Genomic DNA, 24,782 nt, shown 5'->3' with positions numbered 1-24,782 from the left:
GGGCATCAACAAAGCATCTTCATCTGATTCTGTTGCCAGCCAACCTCTTCATCTCTCTCCAGGTCTTGCCTTCTTTCATTGCCTCCATGTGTACAGATCTTCACCATATTTGTTTGGGCCTTCCTCTCCTTTTACCCTGTGGGTTCCAATCCAGTGCCTCTCTCTCAACGACTTCATTCCCTTTCCTCAACATATGCCCTAGACCATTTCCATTTCTGCCGCTTCATCTGTATGGCCATCTGTTTCACCAGTCCTCTATAGTTCATGACTGGAGATTACTTCCGGCCAGTAGATATACAGAATTTTCCTTAAACAGCGGTTGACAAAGGTCTGCAACTTGGAGGTAATCATTTTAGTCACTTTCCAGGTCCTGGACCCATATAATAGAACAGCCTTGACATTACTTCGGAAAATGCAAAGTTCGGCCCTGATAAGATATTTTGTTGTTCTTCCATACCGGATAGAGACGAACAAAGACACCATTTGCTTTTTGTATACGTTGAGAGACATCCTGTACTGCTCCTCATCTTTGGTAACTACACTGCCCAAATAGGTGAAATTATCCACATCCTCTATAGGTTCATCACTGAAGACAAATGAGTCTAGTTTGTTGGTGTTAGTCCTTAGGGATTTGGTCTTCTTTGAGTTGATCATTAGTCCCACCTTCTTTTACCAAGTCTTCAATCTTTGATTGCATTTCACCATGTGCCTCAGACAGGAAATACACATTGTCAGCGAAGTCTAGGTCTTCCAACCTATTAGCCAATCCCCACTGGATACCACATTTCACATTTTGCGTTATGTTCCGCATTACCACATCAATCACCACCAGGAACATGGTTGGCGACAGGATACAACCTTGACGTACTCCTGAACGTACAGATATAGGCTCAGATACACAGCCCTCATGAATGACTCTGCATGTATAATCATGGCACGTTTCTGGAATGAGGCTGGTAATTTGTGATGGCACTCCATACCGCTTCACTTTCTTCCACATAGCTTCTCTTTTGATCGAATCAAAAGTTTTTTCGAAGTTGATGAACACTGTATAGAGACGAAATGACCACTCAGCACACTGCTCCAGAATTATCCTCAAGGTGTTTATTTGGTCTACACACGAGGGATTCGATCGAAAGAATGCCTGTTCCCGTCGGAGCCTCAAGTTGATATACTCCTTAATTCTGTTCAGCAGAACCCTGGTGAAGACTTTGCTAAGGATTGAAAGAAGCATAATTGCCCTCCAGTTGTTACAGTTTGACGTATCTCCCTTCTTTGGCAACTTCACCAGCAACCCACATCTCCAATCTGTCGACATTTCTCCATTAACCCATATCTTCACAAATAGCGGCAACATACTGGCAGTGGTATCCATATCAACCTTCATGACTTCTGCTGGAATATGTCAACTCCTGCTGCCACACCAATATGCAACTCTCTCAATGCTTGGTTAATTTCCTCCACTGTTGGAATGCAGACTTTAATTTTGGGGTCAGGCTGGGTTTCTTCTTCTTCTTCCTCCTCCTCCTCCTCCTCCTCCTCATCTTCTCACGTATCTACTTGCTCCTCCAAGGAGTGGTTTAACACCACAGAAAAATGTTCCTGCCATCGCTTCAGTTGATCCTCAGAGTTTGTTAGGAGGACACCATCTTCGTTTCTGACTGGACGGTTTTTCTGCATCTGCTTCCTTGCCAGAACTCTGGTGATGGTATAGAGTTCTCTAAGTTTTCCCTTTCTGGCTGCCTCCTCTGCTTGTTGAGATAGGTCATCCATCGATTTCCTTTGATCTCTCCTCGCACTTCTCTTTACTTCCTTATCCTTCGCAGCATATTTGGATTGCAATTCTGCCTTCCTTGCTCATGTCCTACATGCGTGCATTACTTCCTTTATCTCTTCCCTTTGTCTAATAATTTCCCATGTCTGGTCAGTCATCCAGTCTTTTTTCCTCCTGTCCTTAAAACCCAGGATATTTCCACTTACTTCAGTAAATACGGATCAAGTCTTCACCCATTTTTCCTCAATAGTTTCAGCCTCCAATTCAGTGAGTGCTTGAAATCAATTCTGTAGTTCTATCCTGAAGGCTTCTTTCACATTTCTGTCAACCCTTAGCTTTCCAACATCATATCACTTCCTTGTCTGATCTATCCTTCTCTTTTGTTCATGGATCAATCGTTCTAAAAGTAGCCACAACAAAATGGTGATCACTACCAATGTCCGCATCTCTCCTGTTCCTCACATCCAACAATTAACTCCTCCACCTTCGTCCAACAGCCACATAATCTATCTGGTTTTCTGTCCTATGATCTGGTGATACCTTTGTTACTTTATGGCAGTCTTTATGTGGAAATACAGTACCACCAATAACCAAATCGTGGCTTGCACAGAAGTCCACAAACAGCTGTTCATTCTCATTTCGTTCTCCTAAATCATGCCTTCCCATAATATGTTCAAAGTCCTTCGTTGTCCTGTCCCACTTTTGCAAAGTCTCCTCCAACTAGTATGATATCCTTCCTTTTCTGTTTCTTAACCACACTATTAAGTTGTCCATAGAATGCATGTTTGTTTTCCTCCTCCACCAACTCCATAGGTGCATAGGATACTATCAACACAAAGTTTCTAATATAGGTCTTAAAACGTGCCACTATTATCCTCTCCGCAACTGGGTACCACTCCATAAGGTTCCTCTTGGCCTCCTTGTCCATTAATACACCCACACCTCCATAACTCGCTCTGTCGCCCTCGGGTCTTCCATCATGGGTTGCCAATTCCCCACATCCACTCCATCTCACCTCACTCAAACCTAGAATGTTCAGGCCATAACTCTTCATACATGCCGCTGCATGTCGTAGCATCCCACTTTCCCGCAGAGTCCTCACATTCCATAACCCAATTTTCGTTAGCCTTTTCAAACCAAAGGTCGTTGTCTTTGTATCAGTCTGGTTTCACATTGTTGATATTTCTGTAATAAGGTAATTTAAGGTAATGCGAGTTATTGGCCCACAGCACCCGAGCTTGGTGGTGGGGCTGCCACCTACGCCTCCAAGCCTGCTGTTTTCTGTTGGGGTAGTCTCCCTTAGCTTTTGAAGATACCTCTTCACCACAAGGCAGTGGTTTTCCTCTTTATTTTACCCCAAGAGGAAGGGTTGCCTCTACCGCCAACTTTGCTGTACCAAAGGTCTCTTTTTCTCCACCTTAGTTGCCGTTAAGGACTTCACCAGAGCCCTGTTAGCCGTTATTTTTCCGGGTTCCTGTAAGGCCTTCACAGCTACCATAGTGGTTCTGGGGCACACACGGTCCCCGCTGTACTTCACCCTTACAGCTATCCCCCGACGACATGGACGAGCGGTTGGACTTATAGGGGAAATTACGTACTAGTAGTATCAGAAAATTTATGAACCAGAGGAATGGCATGCTAAAGAAGAGAGATATCTGACTCCCCAGCTAATCGCCAATATTCACGCTGGCTGTTATACTCAGTATGCAGCAGTAATCCCATCTATCGGAGATGAATGACAGCAGAACACACAAAGCACATTACAAACAATCATCAATGTAATGTTATTATTGATCAGTTTTATGAGCTTTCTACATTGCAGGCCTTCACATTTAAGTTTTTTTCCAACTCTGTGATATTACAGCATCTAATGTAAAGTGAGTCGCCCTTTATTTCATGACTCCCTCTTGTGTTATTAATCAAGTGATCGTTCCTTCATGATTTTTTCTCATTCTAATAATCATTTTTACAATTTAATAACCATCACTGCCAATCTTATTATAGTCACTGCGGTAAAACTGAATGAGACATAAATGATCGGAAATTCTATTCTCTGTAACTTTCATATGGTACTTTTCGATATGGTCAATAACATAAGTAATTCAAAATTAAAATTTAGGCACCTTCCCCTAAACCAACATCTCATTCAGGGTGAATAAAATTATTTATAATGTAGACTATAGTTCCTTATTCCCCAACTTGATATACTGATTTTCATTAAATTCTGTGTACCCATTTTCTTGTGGCTCGGCGCTGATATGGACTTGGCAACAAAAATCCAAATTCATGAATATCTCTGTTATCATAGCCGGTACAGTAAAAATGTATAAGACATAAATGGATCAGAGATATAATACTAGATAACTTTAGTTATGTAGTATTTATCAATAGGACCAATAATAATAATATAAATATTTGAGAAATAAGTCTTAGGCCTTCCCCTAAACTACCATTTCACTCAGCATGAATAAAATTATTTATGGCCTAGATTTTTGCGACTTATTCTCTGACTTTATATACCGATTTTCATTAAATTCTCTTCAGCCGTTTTCTCGTGATGCGCATACGACGTATGTACATACATACAGCCATTACGGAAAATTAAAAAGTGCATTTCCTTGTTACTGCGGTCACGGCCGATACAGAAATAGCATTCTTTTTAAATTCTGAGCAATGTACAGACCAAACTCTTATTTTATATATATATATATATATATATATATATATATATATTCATCTATTTCATGTTGACTACATTTTTGTGTTGTAATAAATTGTCTTTGAATATGTTTATTATTATTATTATTTGAATTGGTAAAATGGCATACATAGTAGTTACATCAAATGACCGTACTGTATTGAAAGGTTGTATTTTTATACTTTCAGTGGTACTGCAGAAAACTATGGCATTTTAAACTGAGTTATTGCTGTAAAAGGTGTAATATAGTCTAAAAAAAATTATGAATAAATTGGGATGCTTTAGAAGTTTCTGAAATTGACTACAGGCCTAATAGCAGTGTTTTCCCTATGACCTTTTAATGGGTGCACTGCCCTGCCATTTATACAGACCGCCCGGCTTATATAACCTAGATATGAGTTAGTTACATAATATTAATACATATTTGAGTCATTGGGTGCTCCAAATTAACATGTAAATACTGTAAAACTGTTAATTTAAATATAAATCATCATTGTCAGCATAACTGCATCAATTACGTCGGAGATCAACGGTTTAGCTTGACCACCATGTAGTGCCATGCACAAGCGGGGTCTGGATTCGCATGGAATCGCATGCAAGCCCTCTATCCGAATGACATCACAAAGGCATAGATATCAAGGATAATTTAATAAAAATCCACCTATTCAATACTTTCCACGTTTAATGTGGTTATTATCTACATGATTTTATGTAGACTTATTTAGGTCAGGTACATGTTTCACCCATTATTTTGGGCAAGTTCAGCCTGTATACAACCTTTAGGTTAAGGTTTGGGACCTTTTTAAAAAATATAAACATACCAATATATACATTATATACAATATATACAAACATCAATGAACTCTTAAGATGGGTAACATAAGTTAATACAGTTAAGTTTTTTGGTCCTAATCTATCTAATATGAAAAATGTCCAAAACTAAAATGGATCTTCTTTTTGGTAAAGAGGATTACATATCGGGGTTTATGTGACCCCTGTATCATATCATGTTCTTGACGTACCGTGTCTGTTGACAGGATGTGTCGTCAACAATAAGTGGAGATTTGAACTGATTGTTGATTGTAGGTTGGTCAAGATTGAAAATATAAATTTAAATTAAATGTGTTTTAACTTGGCAGTTCTATTCTGGTTAACTTAAAATGTTCAAAAATAAAATGAAATGTATCTTGTAAAATGACGTCACAAACTCGTATGGCAGTCCACATGTCCACAGAAGCCAAGTGGTAGGCCTCTAAGTCCGCTGTTACATGATTTGGAATGAGCAATAGATCACTAGAAGTTCAAAATACTCTATTATGTCTTGCTTGTGATAATAACACTAAAATAGTTCAATTTTGCAGTTAATGTTTACCTGTCTGATATTATTGTTAATGCCCTGAGGGGAACGAATTGATTTTTTTTTTTTTTTTTTTTTTTTTTTTTTTTTTTTTTTTTTTTTTTTTTCATATTGAAGTTTTATGTAGTATTCCCCGCCCGGCTACTCATCCCTGCCACCTGGCTGACAAAAATTTCTGGGGAGAACACTGTAATAGGTATATCTTTTTAATTAATTTTTGGTTGAAACCTAGCAATAGGCAATTTAAGATTCATAGTGATAAGTTTAGTACACTTGTCATCACTTATCATATAGGCTTTTATTACGATAGGTTCACCACTCCCAAAGGCGTTTTAGAGCTACTGCCAGCTGAAACTTTGTAGGCCGCTACTAACATTGAGAACAGATGTCTTTTGTAGCCGCTCCTCTGGAGTACAGACGCTACAGGATATACTGCAGAGGGGGAGGGAAAGGGGGGGGGGGGGATACTTTGAACAGCTTTACAACATGCAAAATACCTTGGTACAAGGAGAAATCGAAGAACGAGATTTAGTGCAGATGGAAGATAAGGAAAATGAGGTGTCTATGGCAGAGATTGAGTGGGCCACTAAAAGAATGAAATGAGGCAAGCCAGCTGGAATTAACAAGGTCACCATAGAAATGATAATAGCAGCAGGAGCAGTTGGTCTATAGTAGTTGTAAAGACTCTTCAGAGTGATATGGAGAGAAAAGACTGTTCCAAAAGAGTGGATGAAAGGGCTCATTATACCAATTTTCAAGAAAGGAGACAGGAAGCAATGTGAAAATGACAGAGGAGTGACACTGATACCTCATACAGCTAAGATCCTTGAAAGAATCTTGGATAAACAAAGGAGAGACAGAGTAGAGGGAAAATTGGCAGAACACCAGAATGGATTCACAAGAGGCAGGTCCACATTTGACCCAATATTTACATTGCGTCAAATGATGGAAAGGTATTGGGAATATGGACAGGACATGATAGTAACGTTTCTAAATAATGAATAGTCCTATGTGATGGTTTTACACAAAACTCGGGTCCTACAGAATGACTGCACCGTTTTAAACTGTGTGCTGAAACTCCTGTTTTCTTTTCCCACCACTATTGAATAATTAGCACAGAGACCGCTATATATTACAAAACAAGTGTGCACCTCCCATGTGGTTAAATAGTATACTAGTGATGTGTGTATAGACCAACATTATGCATAGCTTGCCAAGCCGAATGGTCTTTTTACTGCAGTGTTACCGCTTGCACTTTTCAGTCGTGGCATATGAACTAATGACTGGCCATTGAAACAATACGACTATTGTTAGATAAGCGCTGCTGAATATAACAATTTTTTTATGGAAATGAAGATAAGACTTTATTCTGTTCACTCCAGCTATACTGTATGTTAAATAATAATTATCTAAGCGTTAAATGACACAGGTTTCAGAATGTGCTGGCTACATAAAGTATTTTTAAAGTAGTTGCCTTTGTTGCAGAGCCTCCGTGTAGACCATAATGCACTTTCAAAGAAATGCAATATTTAAATGTCATAAAAGATATACCTGTAAGTAAAACAAACAATATGGGTGGTTGTTTCATTATTGGTTGTCAGACATCATAAACAGAAAAGGCAGAGAAAATTATGGTTACATCGAATAATTGACAATCGTTTGGTAGCTCAAACACTAAGTTATTTAATGTACATGTAGCTGCAAAAAGTTATGTCCTTTACTGGAAGATCAGGGGCCACAATACATTCTTCTGCAATGTGACCTTGAGGACGGCTTTGTATTTTGATATTGTGAGATAACTTACGTAGCATCTAGCCACGGCACATTCACACAACTCTGTGTGCATATTTTCGCATTATTCAAAAGACGAATGTTAGGTTTAAAAACATGTTAATGTTTTCAGGACTGCACATTTTGCATTAAAAAATCACCTGTAATTTTTATGTAAGCATGGCAGAAAAGCTGCAAATTTTTATTTTCCCCAAAATTTCCATTTCAGAATTAAGAATGGGAGAATTACATGGAGGAGTAACCTCCTTCACTAAAACTGTTCAGCTCCCTTATAATGCAATTTAATGTTTCATACACCAAAACCTTTCTTGATAAATGCTTTATACACAGTGAAAACCACAGCAAGATCTGTTTATGATTCTCTAGATTAGTCTGCAGAAACACAAAAGAGACACCTGGCAGTGACTTTGTTTTGTAATACGTACCAAATGTTTAACTGCTGTTTGTCAAACACAATAATGAATGCTTGCACAAGTTCTGTTGGTGCAGAGTTACATTATCTGGACACTGCATCCTTTTTATGTCCTGTACTAAGAAATATGTAGGAATGACATATTTTACATGGTCAAGCCAACATTTGTCTGGTTTCAATCTTTCAACATATGGTTGGTTTGTTCCATTACTTATACAGACACAGTGATACCTTTCTCCTATGACTGTTCAGACTTCCAAGTTTTTTACCATCCATACTGATCCTTGCTTCTCCCATTTACCTGCTCTTATCTGGCCTCCTCCTTATCCTACACTCCTGCATCAAGACCGAAGATCTGCCACAATGAACCCTAAATGAATGTCGATGCCGCTCATCCTAATGAAGTTGGGAAGCAGACATGAACTCATCAATGGTTAAAAAGTTGAGGCTAAGACTGTAGAAAAATCGGGACTGATGAGAAGAGAGGCGATCTATTATGTGAAGATGGTTGTGTATGAAAGTGTAGAAACTGTCCTTGTCCTTTTGTGTTTCCACATTAGCCCTTGTCTACTTTTTCTGTTGCTCCCTCTTTCTTTACATACTGGCCTGTCATTGTGTTTGTCCCAGTATGTTCCTTCATGTTCCTGTCTTTCTGTACATGACTATATTGTCACGGCCAGGCTGAGCGGCTCAGACGGTTGAGGCACTGGCCTTCAGACCCCAACATGACAGGTTCGATCCTAGCTCAGTCCGGTGGTATCTGAAGGTGTTAAGATACATCAGGCTTGTGCTGGTAAATTTACCGGCATGTAAAAGAACTCCTGCGAGACAACATTCTGGCACCTCAGTGTCTCCAAAAACTGTCAAAAAGTAGTTAGTAGGACGTAAAAACAATAACATTAATTAATTGATTAATTTGTCACATATATCTGATTAGATTGCTGCTACGATTTTTCCTTATACATTAGATTTCTGATGTGTTTCTTCACAGGGTAAAGTATAATATTGTGGTATTAGCTACCCATTACCACAGTCTACTTCAATGAATAGTTATCAATAAATAAACATCACTCTGTTAAAAAGCGAGGCAACACTAAAATATAAAACTACAAAATATACCATGCTAGAGTGACTTGTATTTAATATAAAGGTTTCAAAACCAGAGATGTCCGACTCGTTGGCTGAATGGTCAGCGTACTGGCATTCAGTTCAGAGGGTCCCGGGTTTGATTCCCGGCCGGGTCGGGGATTTTAAGCTTCATTGGTTAATTCCAATGGCCCGAGGGGCTGGGTGTTTGTGCTGTCCCCAACATCCCTGCAACTCACACACTACACATAACACTATCCTCCTCCACAATAACACGCAGTTACCTACAAATGGCAGATGCCGCCCACCCTCATCGGAGGGTCTGCCTTACAAGGGCTGCACTCGGCTAGAAATAGCCACATTAAATTATTATTATAAAACCAGAGATCTGCCTCTAATGATATGATTTCTGGATAATAATGAAATGCACAGTGAAAACCTTAAGTACACACCACATTTAAGATAATAAACTTAGAAATGCCATTTACCCGAAACAAAGATCCTGAATTTACAAGGAAAACTACCCAGAAATAATTTTCTATTCACTCTTCAACCACTCGAGTAAAATGTTAATGAAGTGCTCTTATTTTTACCTTAATGGGAGAGTGTAAAATTCAATTTTAAAAAATCGTCGCCATAAGACCTATCTGTGTCGGTGCAACGTAAAGCAACTAGCAAAAAACAATTTTCAATAAACAATAAACTAGGAAGTTAACTTTGAACGAGAGGCAGAGCATCACATTATTTGTGAAGGGCCACATCTACAAAAATAAATGGCAAATTACGCATTGTTTCATATATTAGGTATTAAAGTAGTATGTGATCATTTTTGAACAGATTTCTAACATTAAATCATCAGGTATCTTTAGGGAATAGTCTAATACCTATTTTAACATGTTCAGTGCAGATCACGCACTGGGCGCGTGACGCTAGTTTATAAGCACGTGCAAAGCACACGCCTAGCTCTTCATGGGAAGGTTGCTAGGAAATGTGAAAGACAGGTTTCCCGCATGGTAAGAAAGGCTCTGATTGTCATCCCGCACATTGTGTAAGTCCAGTCTACTAGCAGATACATCTGTAGCCTGCATGCGTATTCTGTTTCCTGCGTATTTCCTCTCCAGAGTTGTCATCATACATCATCATTCATGGGATCTTTGAGCAGCAAGACCACTTCAATGCGAGGTAAGACACTGCATTTTCTGTTTATTAATTCTTCAAGAATTCCGCTTTGAAATAAATGTTCAGTAAAAGAACTGAACTTCTAATTGTCATTTATTCCTGCATCACATTTATAAGTAACTTGAAAGAACGTGCAGTGATACTTATGTTATCATTTTATTTATATTTTTTTTCAGATGGTCGACAATGTGGTTCCTTCAACATCATGAGACCCACCCAATTAGGCAAAGTATTTCAGTTTTGTTTGTCAAATTCTGTAACAGAAAAGTGTAAATATGAATATATTTATGTCCGTAACATACTTTATGCATTTGTTTGTTATCCGCGTTAAATAATACACAGTAATCTACCAACGCGCGTGGCACGTGATCCGTCTGGTGACCAGTATTACTTCTCGATTTCAACCACTGTGCAGGTCACGCACCAGGCGCGTGAGTGGGATAAGTCCTCGAGTTTGATAGAACTCATCCTACCACCGTACTAAACTTCGATAATTACAACTTTTAAAGAGTCCCACACCAATATTTTGCTCAGGTTGGCGGATATGTCACGCTCTGCTAATATGCAGTGAACGTGTTAAAACAATTTACTCCATTGTAAGAATACGATATGCAGCAAAACAAACGACACTGAAATTATTGCTCATCTGCTGGCCATGATTCCCTAGCAATGAAGTGTTTATTTACTGCATATAACAATTTCATTTAAAATTTCTCATAATTTGGTAATGGATTTATAATGAATCTCAAAATCATCAATTATAGAATTTAAATCTCTATCCCCCAAACTTGCAACCCTAACTCTGAAATCTGCAAATAGGACCTACACAATTACTAATGCACACACTCCCACCAATCAAAAAAAATACCAGTCTAAAGGACAAAGAAGAAAGAGGAAAATTCAGGGATTTCCTGGATCAAACATTAATCAATATCATTGGAAAATGGCCAGTACATAAATAACCAAACAAAAACGGTCAAAGATTGACTGAAATTTGCAGAAATCACAACCTTCTCAGAAAATCAACATGGTTTAAAAGGGAACCCCACAAATTAAAAATCTGAAAACACCCTGTCTTCAGAAAAGGTGAAATGCAGCTAGACAACATCTGCATGGAAATCATCATCATCATCATCATCATCATCATCATCATCATCATCATCCACTGCTTTTCAATATGGCTTTCGATTACATCATGAAATTTTGGCAAAAAGAAAACCCACCTAAAATCAAAAATGGAGCAAAAGCCTCCATAAGAATGAACTGCTTGGGATTTGCAGATGATTTAGCTCTCTTAGCCCTTGACTAGGAAGGGGTTTTTGCCCAGATCACCAGTCTCCAAAAAATTGCCCTAAAAACAGGATTACAAATATCCTTTGAGAAAACTGAGATCATGTGCATGAAAGCCTACAGCGTAAATAAAGTCTTCATAAATGATCAAAAAATGAATATAGTTCTACAATTTAAATATCTTGGAGAAATCATCACACACACAACTTAAACAAGAAATAAACATGCATAAATAGAACTAACAAAATGAGCAAAGCTCAGTTTCTAACTTGGTAAAACATAATAAGAAATGCCTGTCAATAGACCTAAGATCCACCACTATAAAACTGTAACTCTCTCGGAAGCCACTTGCGCTTGTAAAACCCTGTTCCTGAACAGCTTCTCAAAACTGGAACAAGAATCATTAGAACTTGCATAAATAAAAATTACAAGATTGAAGGAGTCTGGAGAATTCTTCCTATTGAAACTGTTTATCAAGAGATTGACCCAATCACAAGCAAAATGAAGAAGAAAAGAATCTCGTATTTCTTTCACATCTTGCGACTGCCAGGAAACCAGATTTTATGACAACTAATGATAAGAAATCTTGGAAAGAAGACAGGAGAACAATGGATCCACAAAATTCGGCAAAATTCAGCACTCGAGGTAGCAGATGAAGAGAACCCAAAATTAGTATTAACACCCTTCTTAAGACTCACAAATTTTCAGCAGAAATGACACGTAGCTACAGCAATTTCAGACTAATTGAGAAAATTATGACCAGAACAAATGAAAAACTACTGGGAAGATCACAAGTACCACACAGTACAACTAATTCAAAGAAAAGTGAACGTGGAATGACTCGAGTGGTCCAATGTGGCCAATAAAGTTAACAATAATAATTTCTGAGATTTTGTGAATTCAGTGTTGTGTTGATTTCTACAATTATGGTTCTCACAACAAAAGAGAATGTGTTTATCATGGAACATTATTCTCGGTCACATGGAGTGGAGCATCAGAATGGGACGAGTTTGCTTCACGTTAAAGAACAGTACAAGGAGCAATTTAATAATGAGGCACCAAGTAACAGAACAATATTACGTATCGTTGATCTATCTGTCATACGAGATCAGTCTTATTTAAATCTAAGAATTTCATTTTTGTCCGTATTGAACTGAGAATGGAAGATAGGAAATTTAAAAGGGTCCACCTTTTCAATACAAATAGTCTTATGTCAACAAAATCGGACAACAGGGTGCTCAAGAACAGTCACCACAAACAAGAATCATGGACAACTTCTCCAACAAGCGTTACAGTCCCCAAAGCATAGTCGATGACGAACATTGCTGGAACTCGGTTTGATTGATAAATATGTTCGGCGGCTGTTTAAAGAGCTGGGTGGATTTGCATACAGCATTCAAGTTGCTCAGCGTCCAACATAAAGGTGTGGGTAAGTGAGCTCAATTACAATATTGCAGCTGAGTGTTGTCCATGACGTATGAGGATCCAGATTTCTTCTGCAAAATATGGTTTTCAGCCAACAAATAACTCACTTTTTAGGGTCTGAACAGCCTGATGTTGTTACAAGGAAACTACAACATGTGTGTGGCATACGATTTGGTGCGCCGTGTCTGGTCACAGAATATTGGGCCCTTATTTCATTGAGGAAGCTGCAGCACCATTTCTGTCGTTCCAGAAACTTACCCCTCCAATGACAATGGATGCAGCAAGATGGAGCTACAGCCTACACCAAGGGGGAGTCATCCTTCTGCAAAAACACTTTGGGGATCACTTAATTTCTCATGGAACTCCATTCCCATATCCTTCCTGCTCCCTGGATCTCATGGCCACAGATGCCTACATATGAGACATATTTTCAAGACAGATGACCCACCTACAAATATTCCCAAATTATGTGAGAACATAAGGCCATTTTCTTGTGTCCTTCCAGCTACCTTCGTTCAACAATATGTTCATTAATTTTCAGGAATATTATGAATATGTAGGATGTGACAGTACACATTTTGAACACATACAGTACAAACACAATTATATAACATTTCATCAACTGGTGCTCAGGTCAAGAGAAGCACCCGGCCTTAACATTATGTAACTTGTAACTGCTCATTTTCCCCATTCTCTTGCCTGTCTGTACTCCAACTACCCCCACCTCGCGTAGCCATTATTACCATGACCATTATTATTCTAGCCTCCACTAACCAAGACTGCAATCAAACATATTGAACCCATATTTTTCTGATATGTGTAGTCTATCCAAGCTGCCTTACATGGTAAGTCGTCGTTTCCCATCCATTTCCTCGACTTATATAGATAAAATTTAAGTGTTGTTTGTTTTGCCGCATATGGTACAATTTTTTTTTTTGCTAGGGGCTTTACGTCGCACCGACACAGATGGGTCTTATGGCGACGATGGGATAGGAAAGGCCTAGGAGTTGGAAGGAAGCAGCCGTGGCCTTAATTAAGGTACAGCCCCAGCATTTGCCTGGTGTGAAAATGGGAAACCACGGAAAACCATTTTCAGGGCTGCCGATAGTGGGATTGGAACCTACTATCTCCCGGATGCAAGCTCACAGCCGCGCGCCTCTACGCGCACGGCCAACTCGCCCGGTGGTACAATTCTCACATACCATATACAAAGAGGGTAATGGACAAGAATGTTGTCTGAGTCATGTTTGGGTTATTGTATGTTTAAGTTATGTTTGCTTTAGTTTTACGTTATGTTTATTTTGAACTGTTGTACTGGGATATTGGTGAGTTAGTTGGCACAGGATGGCCATGGAATACAGTACATTTTTCAATAATGGTAGTTTCATGGCAAAGGAATACTGTAGTTAATAGCTGCCTCTGTGGATCCGTGGTAGAGTGTCGGTCTCCGGATCCCAAGATAGCGGGTTCAAACCCGGCAGAGGTAGTCGGATTTTTGAAGGGCGGAAAAAAGTCCATTCGACACTCCATGTCGTACGATGTCGGCATGTAAAAGATCTCTGGTGATACATTTGGTATTTACCCGACAAAATTCATTAAATCTCAGCCATAGTCGCCAAGAGAGATCCGGTTTACTCTGTCTGCCATCTAGTGGGCCTTGAGTAAAACGGAACGTCGAAATTGACGAGCAGACAGCCAGATGGCGTCAAATCGAAATGTCTGCACACGGTAGCTGAGGACATACGATTATTATTATTATTATTATTATTATTATTATTATTATTATTATTATTATTATTATTATTACTGTAGTTAATAAGTCATGCAGTGTGAAATAACGTATAAATCTGTAAATATAGCATTGTGTTACAAACGTGCAATTATTAAGCCCAACATTTTGGTCCCACGGGCCTAAGGGACTAACAATGCCATTTAGCAGCTTCTTCACGACAACACAGGCTTTTTTACGATGACAAGTGGCTTCATCATCATCATCATCATCATCATCATCATCAACCACCACCACTCAGGGCAGGATATCACTTCAATATTTATTCAGGCCATCCTAAAACCATGGATCCCACATAAAGGCTAAGATTAATAAGGAAAGAGCAGTAGTAAATGGTCAGCTGACAAGAATGGAGAAGTTTGTTAGCAAGTTCGATAAGAAAACTCAAAGTTTAAATGAAATTCAACTGCAATGTGATGACCTGATAGAGATTAGAAGTAATTATGAAAAATGCAATTGAATTTAGAAGTAGAGGAACCTGAGGATTCTAGTCATGATGAAGACAGAGAATAATTTGAAGCAAGTTATTATAGGTTAAAGGACAAAATGATGAAATTACTAGCAGAACATAATCGGGGATTTCAGCCAGGTGATTCACAAATTGGTAGTGCACATGGTTCGTGTAATCTAGCAAGGCCTAGGGAAGTAAAACTTCCACCAATTACCTTGTCTAGTTTTAATGGTAAATACGAGAAATTGTTATCTTTTTCGGGCTCTTTCAGCGTGTTGGTGCGTGAAAACCAAGATGTATCAACCATACAGAAATTTCAGTGTTTAGTATCTTCTTGTAAAGCAGCAGCCAATCAATTAAAATTATTCCCATCACAGAAAGCAACTGTCTTGTAGCATGGAAATTGATAGTAGACAGATATGAGAATAAGCACCTTATTGTGTCTACATATAATCGGGAATTAATGTCATTAAAGCCTGTATAACGGGAATGTACAGCAGAACTTTGAGATATTCTAAATCATTTAACCAGTAATTTGAATGCATTAAAGGCATTAATTATTTCAACCCATTGCATGAGATATTATTGATGCATGTGTATCTACAAGGTCTTGATTCGAATACTAGAAAGGAATGGGAGTTAAAACTCAATAGCCAAGAGCTTCCAACATTAGATGAACTACGTACTGCAATTTGGGGAACACAGACGTCAGGCAATGGAAAATATAAAATCTGTCAGTCAAACAAGTAGTAAGCAGTCATACCCTACAGAGAGCAGGGATAGTCAACATAAGGTCACCAAGACTAAAAATCACTCGTATGTCATAACCCACAAGATCACCTGTGCATGCTGTAAGGAAAACCATTTACTATTTAAATGTCCACAGTTCACAAGGCTAAACGTAAAAGAGCGGAAACAGTTGGTAACAACAAACACACATTGTTACAACTGTTTAGAGAGTCCACACCTAGCTCTTAATTGTTCATCAAAATTTTGTAAGAAATGTGGTCGGAAATATCATTCACTGCTACATAGGGAGACTTACAATAGGCCTAACAATGAACCGAAAAAGAAAAACATGGGGCAGGTCTGATAATGAAATTGTCACATCGTCATACCACACCATTGAGGGAAGGTTAAGGTCACAAGTACTCTTGTCTACAGCTATGGTTCTAGTTAGGGATGATTGCGGCAGACTTCATACCTGTTGCGTTTCACTGGATAGAGGAAGTAAAGCTAATTTTGTCACTGAATGACATAAATGAGTAGGTATAGCAAATTACTGGGTATCTCAATCACTATCTTTAGAAAACCTCAGACAGTTAGAACAATCCAAAACGATTATCTCCATCCCAATCCCATAAAAAGCAGCATACTACCGATATAGTATGGTAAATAGAGCATTTACCATCCTCTTATCCAAAAGAGACCTTCAAAATGAACTAAATGTTATACAAGCAACAGCTAAATCAAATGGCTATAATGCACAATTTATCAATAAAATCATCAACACAACTAAAAGATAACAAATTTCTACTTTAAACGACAACATGTCAAATGGTTCACGAATGGGGACAATCATCACATTAAAACTTAGTATACAATTTTTAACATAAGTGACATACATAAAAACATATCTATAAAAGTTAAATTGCTCATGAGCATGATGTCACTTATGTTAAGACAATGTATACTAAGTTTTAATCCGACGATTGTCCCCATTCATGAAGCATTTGACATGTTGTCACTATATGACATTCCTTGTTGGATTTGGTAATGTTTGTATTGCATGATATATTATATGTGATTGTGTGACCAGCTGATGATGACCTAGAAAGGTCAAAACCGGTCCTAATTTTAATTTGGTAATAATAAGTATTGATTAGGTGGAAGCCTTCTTCTCATTGCATTTGTGTGCAATATCAATACGGAATGAAACTTATAGATTATGAAATAATAACAATTTTTCCAATTTCTTTAATACACGTACTATCAATCAAACTAATAAGTTTTCTCAATCAGGTGTCTACAAACTGCAGTGTAATAGCTGTGATAGTACATACTGTATATAGGACAAACAGGACGTAATTTTTCAATAAGATAAATGGAACATGCCAATGCTTCAAGATACAATCGTTTCTCTGCCATGGCTCAACAGATGAAAGACTTAAAACATAATTTTACATCAATTGACCAAGACCTAAGCATATTAAAAGTGGGTAAGAAGGGCACCATGCTCAACATTTTGGAGAACTGTTACATTCATTTAGAACAGTACTTTAACTCTAACCATAATATTAATGAAATACATTTAAAAAATCTAATATTCTATTTGATATAATCATTCCTATATACACAAAGTATAAACGGAAAAAAAGACACGTCAAGTCCACCAATCAGTTCAAACCTACCTACCCACCCCTCCTCAAACATCCCTCCTCCAACCCCTGCCATCGTAAACTATATTCCTGCTCCCTCTTAACAGTCAATCTGGTGTTGGTGTCCGTATTGGATGCACGCAACTTACGAAGAACACAGAGTGAGTCTCGTATAGCTATATATATTTATCTCGATCTACTAGCTTCCCTTCTTTTCTCAATACGTTATTTCAAATTATTTTCTTTTCAGACATTCACTTCAAACCAAATTAAACAATAGATCCCGACAACTGATGAAAAGGAATACCTATTCAAAATTACAAATCTTCCCCTTCAAGCTACATAAAGTCATTACCCATACTACATTGAAGAAACATAAATTATAAATCAACGAACCCACTATCTCCTGAAGGCAATATTTTAATGCTGCTGATTCAACTGGCCATTCTGTTATCCTATGAAGAGTCCGGTGCCGAGCAGGCCGTTTAAAAGGGCATACAGTGCACTGCATTAAAAAATAAAATTGCTCCAATGAATGTATCCATGTTTCTGGTCAAATTTCCTTTTCCATTTCTAGTCTGCTCCGATAAATTTTTAAACATTACTTAACAAATCAATTTGAATGGGTGCTCGCAAAAACGGGCTAACCAACATTTTGTCAGAACAGAGATAAATCAACTTTTGCAAATGTCAAAAAACAAAAATTATACCATCAAAATAATATTTGTTTCATTATTTTATCTTGATGTAGTACCTTTAAATTATCAATACCATATATTGGAACTGTATTAAAAATGAAAAGTGCTTGGAAAAAATGGAATATAAAAAATGGAAGAAAATTGACTTCTGCGTTTACCTTAGATTCGTAACCAAACTTTATGATCATACAATACAAAAAAGGTGTTTTATACAGTAAACTAGACATAAAGATGCCGGCCCTCATGGTGTAGGGGTAGCGTGCCTGCCTCTCGCCCGGAGGCCCCGGGTTCGATTTCCGGCCAGGTCAGGGATTTTTCTCTCGACCTGAGGGCTGATTCGAGGTCCACTCGGCCTAGTGATTAGAATTGAGGAGCTATCTGATGGTGATATGGCAGCCCCGGTCTCAAAAACCCAGAATAACGGCCGAGAGGATGCGTCGTGCTGACCACATGACCCGTCGTAATCTGCAGGCCTTCGGGCTGAGTAGCGGTCGCTGAGCAGGCCAGAGCCCTTCCAAGGCCATAAGTGCCGTGGTTTTTTTTTAGACAAAGATGCTTCAGACTTATTTTGAAATATGACATAACTTTCCTTCATGGGACAATCATCAGTCATATGGGTCACATTCTAATGCATTGGAAAATGATTCCTCAGTCACCTCTTGGCCATTGCCAGTTCTCTGTAATACTGGTGAAAGATTGCAGGGTCATACTCAAGTAGCTCAAGCAAGTCCTTAAGCTTTGCTGGCTTTATTGGCCTTGTAACACTGTACTTTGGTGACAGCTGAACACTAGCAAGTGATGGCCGACCACCATTACTGTTCCTTTTGTGAAGGTCAACACAATCATATTCCTCAACAATACCATATAAATATTTTAAAAATACTTAAATGGTACATCTTTCATAAACAGTATGCCTGAAACTTTACTAATTAGTACTCTTTGCTTATTTACAGATACTATTCTCTTGGTTAATTTTTCTAGTAAAGGTTGAGTGCTCACAAACTTATCACTTGTCATTTTTACTACTTGAAATGGCTTTCTTACTCTAGCTCTTTTTACTAAATACTTCCATTCATCTGGCACAAAAACACAAGAAACAACCACAACCTCTAGTATACATGGGGATAAGGTTTGCTAACCTACATATACAGCAACGCCATCTTTACGGCCTCCACGGTAAATGTCTGTTAGCCCGATTTTGCAATAACAAAATTGACCTAAATAAAATGGCATAAAATTCAAAGCGTTGTATCTCATCACACAGGATTGCCTCATGTTAGCCCAACTCACAGAAGATACTTTGAACCTCCCGCAATTTATGGCAGCAAATAACTAATTTTTTCCAAATTTGTTGGTTAGCCCGTTTTTGCAAGCACCCATTCATTTACAATCTTCAGCAGTCCAATTATTCAGTATCACCAACACCAAGTGTTGTGCATGATCAAAACAACTGTTAAGAATGAGAAAGATAACATGACAAAGACCAGACTGCAGTAGATCATAATGAGAGAGAGAGAGAGAGAGAGAGAGAGAGAGAGAGAAAATGAAAAATGGGAATGAATATATTTAAAGTTCATCCCACACAATCAAAATGATATAACCCATCAAGTTTACTGCTTTCAGACCAAAACTTTGCAATGGAAAGAACACTGAGAACATCTACTAGGGTCAGTGTAGTCACAACTAATGAATATATTGTATAGATTGCAGAAGAAACTGCTAGTGGGGTACAACTTACTGATGCAAGCATGGAATTAAAATACACACAGAACAGTAGGATATCATCCTAGAAAAACATTTATTGTTTTTTATTTTAATCTTATGTTTTGCTGTTCTGTATGTGTGTCTATTATATCCTTGTCTTGGTACATCTTTCTAGATTTCCATCCGTATGTCTGATAATGTTAATGTCGAGGAGAGAAAAGAACAACACAACGTCCTGTTGTTAACAGCAGACCCAAGTTCTGTAGCAATATACAGCAAATGTGAATAATTTTTTTATTACTATTTTTTTAAATTACTAACCAAAGATAGCATACCATCTTCAATGTCTTCAAACAATGAGGGATTAAGTTAAAAGTTTAAAATTCCATACTATAAACATCTTCAAAATGTACCTATCATGGCTCTCACTGAAGAAGTAGCAAAATTGTATTTATATGTTCCCCATAAAATAATCCTTTATAAGTCTGCAACATTATTTCTCAAATTCTGGTATTTGTTACATCCATAAAAAATAAAATAAAAATGAAATAGTACAAATAAGTTGTGGTTAGGCCAAAACAGTAGCCTACAAATATACTAAATGAAAACATACCGCTCCGGTAAACTCTCAAGCAGGCGATCTGCTTGTGGATAGGTCCAGTCCATCACCAACTGGAGAACCAAAGCCTTTGATGACGGGTTCTGAAGGACTAGGTCTCGATACGTAGTGTTACCAATTTGAGTAAGAGGAAACCCCAAAACACTTCGATTGCCAGATGGTAGGTTCGTTGCAAGTTTCGGCCAAGTAAGATGGACTCTAGCTTGAAACTGATGGTCCCGGACTTCTGTGGTGTCCATACGAAGGGTCAAGTTCTGTCGTGCAGCTGCATCTCTTGTCATACTTGAATAGCGGTTGTAGCGAACATTAAATAAGGAGAGGTCCGATTCTTTGGTGTGTGTTGGGAGCCCAAGGTTTTGAAGCCATTGATTACCAGCTATGACAGAACAGGATATAGTATAATATTTAATCAAGTGCCGGGAGAAAAAAAAAAAAAATTTTACAAGAAATAAGATGATACACTGTTTCTTCATTAAATGTTGAATGATAATATTTTAACAAGGTTGAACAAAAAAAAAGGCACTAAAAATCTAAATAATTTGGTTAATGAAGTTCATGAATTAGTAACAACTTTCATTTCAACATTAAAAGAAGTACATAATTCGTTTCCAGTTCATTCCTAGACTACATTATTTAATAACATTATATTGTATTTTAATACACTGAACATTGGGATACTTGTAACCATGATAACATGTTAATTGCTATGTATTGAGCATTTTAGCTATAACTTATTTTGAAGCTTTATAACTTTGAGCTGAATGAATTATTCCCTACATATACCTTTGTATACAATTTGTTCTCCTTTATTTCTGACATAAAAATACATCAAAGAGACAATTACATCTTTCAGCTGTCTATTTTTTCATTTATTTCAAATCATATATGTAATTAAATTTCTTTCAAATTCACATCTTTTTATGTTAGTATTCATAGGCTATCTAGAAGAAAAAATTTGATCAGTAATGGTAATCTGTTTTTAACAGTCCCATAGAAAAGTACATTTTCACTGTGTGTGATAAAGTTTGAACATTTGGGTAAATGGCGAGATGTATTGTAGCTTTGACACAGATCATCACGTCTCTTTCATTGATGTTTTTGAGTCTTTTTCACCGCCTCTATCGTCCAATATGGATCCTGACTCCCAGTTTCACAGAATTTCGAGTGCACTATCACTCAGAGAATCAAGACACCAATATACCACTGTAGGAACGAGCAGAAAAATAAAGGACGCAGAACTTGTGCTTGATACTCTTCAAAACAAGCATTTGTACTCCATTTGCCCAACAAGCAGCAGTATAAGGAACTATAACACTGCAAATCATGTTTACCAGAAGAGAAATGCAAGTATTTCTAGCGTATGATGATTTATTTACCAAGAAATCCAAAATCGCTCAGGCTCTGTCACCCTTATCCAGGGAGCTCCTGTGTCGGGCAGTGAATCACTGATCTCGATGCACTTCTTGCACCTCTTCCTACCTACATGGCAGTAAATAATGCAGCCTGAGCTTGGACACCTTATTCAATGTGTTACTGAGATCTAAATCACACAAAGAGTACATGTCCATACGCAAAATGCTATATATTGATGCAGCGACATTCCTTCAAAATGCACTATTCCCATTGTTCAATAAGCTTCTGTATTCCAAGGAAAGTTTTAAATTGTATAAGTCAGAAATGCAACTCCTCCTCCATATCACTGCTGGTGTGAAATCTTGATATTTGCAATACATCCATAAGTTTCCCAAACACGTCATAGTACTACAGCACAAAATCTGGCCTGGGAAAGATTCAGAGTCTTAAATTTCAGAATTTAGGTCAGGCGTAACTGCTGCAATAGTAATGAATAGTTGCCTATTTTTAATCAAGGAGGACAACTATGAACAGAAGTTCATAACAATGACTACAAATAGCAGACTTCAAATTTTCTTCCAGCATGTTGCTGTACCTTGCACTCCCGACTCTCTCCTCTTCCTCTTGATAGTGCTCATGAATCAGTTCTTCTACTGGTATGTTAGATTTCACGAACACAGTAGTAGTGTCGGAAATAACCTCTTCTTTTGAATCCTTCACGTGACTAGCAGTGGATAATGTGTTTTTCAGTGTGGCCACTCTAGGAACACCAACTTCAAGGCGCAAGTTTCTCAGTGTTTAGAATGTTACTCCAACTTATTACGTTTGTCTAAAGCACTTTCCTGTGATAATCTAATCGAATATCACAATATCTGCACATAAGAATATCACAAGAAATTATAGACACCCATTATCCTCTCCTACCCAAGACCATGATGGAACTTCAACAAAGCAAATTGGACAGAATTTTCAAAGCAGACTGACTCCAATATAAGATGGATAAAACCCACTTTCAACAACTACAGCAGATTTATTGGTATACTAAAAGGTGCAGCAAAATGATGCATACCAAGAGGTTACTACAAAGAGTACAACCCTGGCTGGAATGAAAACAGTAAAAAGCGTCTCAAGGAATATGAAGACAATGGTGATCCTGCAACTGCCTCTGTCCTTCTAAAATCACTAAATAAAAACAGACGAAATAAATGGCAAGTAGCTATAGAATCCTTGGACCATAATCACTCTAGCAGAAAGGCCTGGTCCTTAATCCAGAAACTGGATACAGCAAAAAATACCATCAGACAAAAATGTAACATAAACTTAGATGATATGGCCAAACACATTATCCCTACCTCCAAGTCAAGAAAGGAAAAAACATAAGAGAAGTCGTCAGACATCAATTGAATAAAAGGACAAGATCAGCTCCACAATCATCTGAGTTCTCTGCCCCATTTCAACTAGAAGATACTATAGAAGATATGAAGTGCATGAAATCTGGAAAGGCAGCAGGTGTTGATGGCATTTAACCTGAATTTCTGTTACACTGTGGTCCAGCTACTGTCAGATGGTTGAACACCTTCTTTTCCAACATTGTAGAAAAAGGTTATCTGCCTCCACTATTCAAGAAAACCAATATCATTGCTATACTAAAGCCAAACAAAGACCCTTCAAAAGTTGAAAACTGCTGCCCCATTGCACTCCTTAGTGTTACATTCAAGTTGCTACTGTAAACACTGATTCAAAATAGAATCTCCTCAGTCATCAACAAGGTTGTCCCTATAGAACAAGCTGGATTTAGACCAGGAAGAGGATGTGAGGAACAGATGTTAGCAGTAGCAACTCGTATTGAAAATGGCTTTTTTTTTCTTTCTTTTTTTACAATTGGCTTTAAGTCGCACCGACAGAGACAGGTCTTATGGTGACGATAGGATAGGAAAGACCTAGGAGTGGGAAGGAAGTGGCCATGGCCTTAATTAAGGTACAACCGCAGCATTTGCCTGATGTGAAAATGAGAAACCACGGAAAACCATTTTCAGGGCTGCCGACAGTGGGGTTTGAACCCACTATCTCCCGGATGCAAACTCACAGCTGCGCGGCCCTAACCGCATGGCCAACTTGCCCGGTCGAAAATGGCTTTGAGAAGAAGTTGATAAGCGTGGGTGTCTTCTTAGATCTAACTGCTGCTTATGATACAGTTTGGCATGATAAAATGCTGCTCAAATTCATTAGCATCATCCTTTGTCGGAAACTAACCGCTCTAATAGGCAATATGCTGAACAATAGGTATTTCCAAGTGTTTTCAGAAAACTGTACAAGTAGGGTGCACAAAATAAATGACAGGCTCCCACAGGGATCTGTGCTGGCTCCACTCCTTTTAAATTTGTACACATACGATCTTCCAAATACCAAGTCCAAGAAATTAATTTATGCTGATGATATTGCCTTGATAGCTCAGGATCAAAGTTTCCCCAAAGCTGAAGGAATATTAACATCAGATGTGAAGATATTGGATGAATACTTCAAACATAATTCTCTTCAACCGAATCCTCAAAAGACTGTTGTATCAACTTTCCATCCGTGGAACAAACATGCAAATTACAATCCTACAGTCAGTTTAGAGATGAGATTCTCCAATACTGCAGTAATCTTAAATACCTAGGGGTGACCCTGGACAGATCACTGACATACAAAATGCATCTCAAGAATGTAGCAGCTAAAATTAAAACCTGGAAGAACATATTACAGAAGTTAACAGGGACCACCTGGAGTGCCAATGCA

At 38.0% G+C, this 24,782-nt stretch overlaps 1 protein-coding gene across 1 annotated transcript in view; it reads right to left on the bottom strand.

Moving 5' to 3' along the window:
- Positions 1-24,782, bottom strand: part of Tmem131 (Transmembrane protein 131) — a 504,583-nt gene that overhangs the window by 104,458 nt on the left and 375,343 nt on the right. The window contains exon 16 of the mRNA XM_067143255.2: positions 20,646-21,027. Coding sequence (XP_066999356.2) covers positions 20,646-21,027 — 382 coding nt within the window. The remainder of the gene's footprint in view (positions 1-20,645; positions 21,028-24,782) is intronic.

This window comes from Anabrus simplex, chromosome 3, assembly GCF_040414725.1.
Source record: "Anabrus simplex isolate iqAnaSimp1 chromosome 3, ASM4041472v1, whole genome shotgun sequence".
Lineage (NCBI taxonomy): Eukaryota > Metazoa > Arthropoda > Insecta > Orthoptera > Tettigoniidae > Anabrus > Anabrus simplex.
The sequence above is the reverse complement of the archived record's forward strand: the minus strand, read 5'-3'. Positions and strand labels throughout refer to the sequence as shown.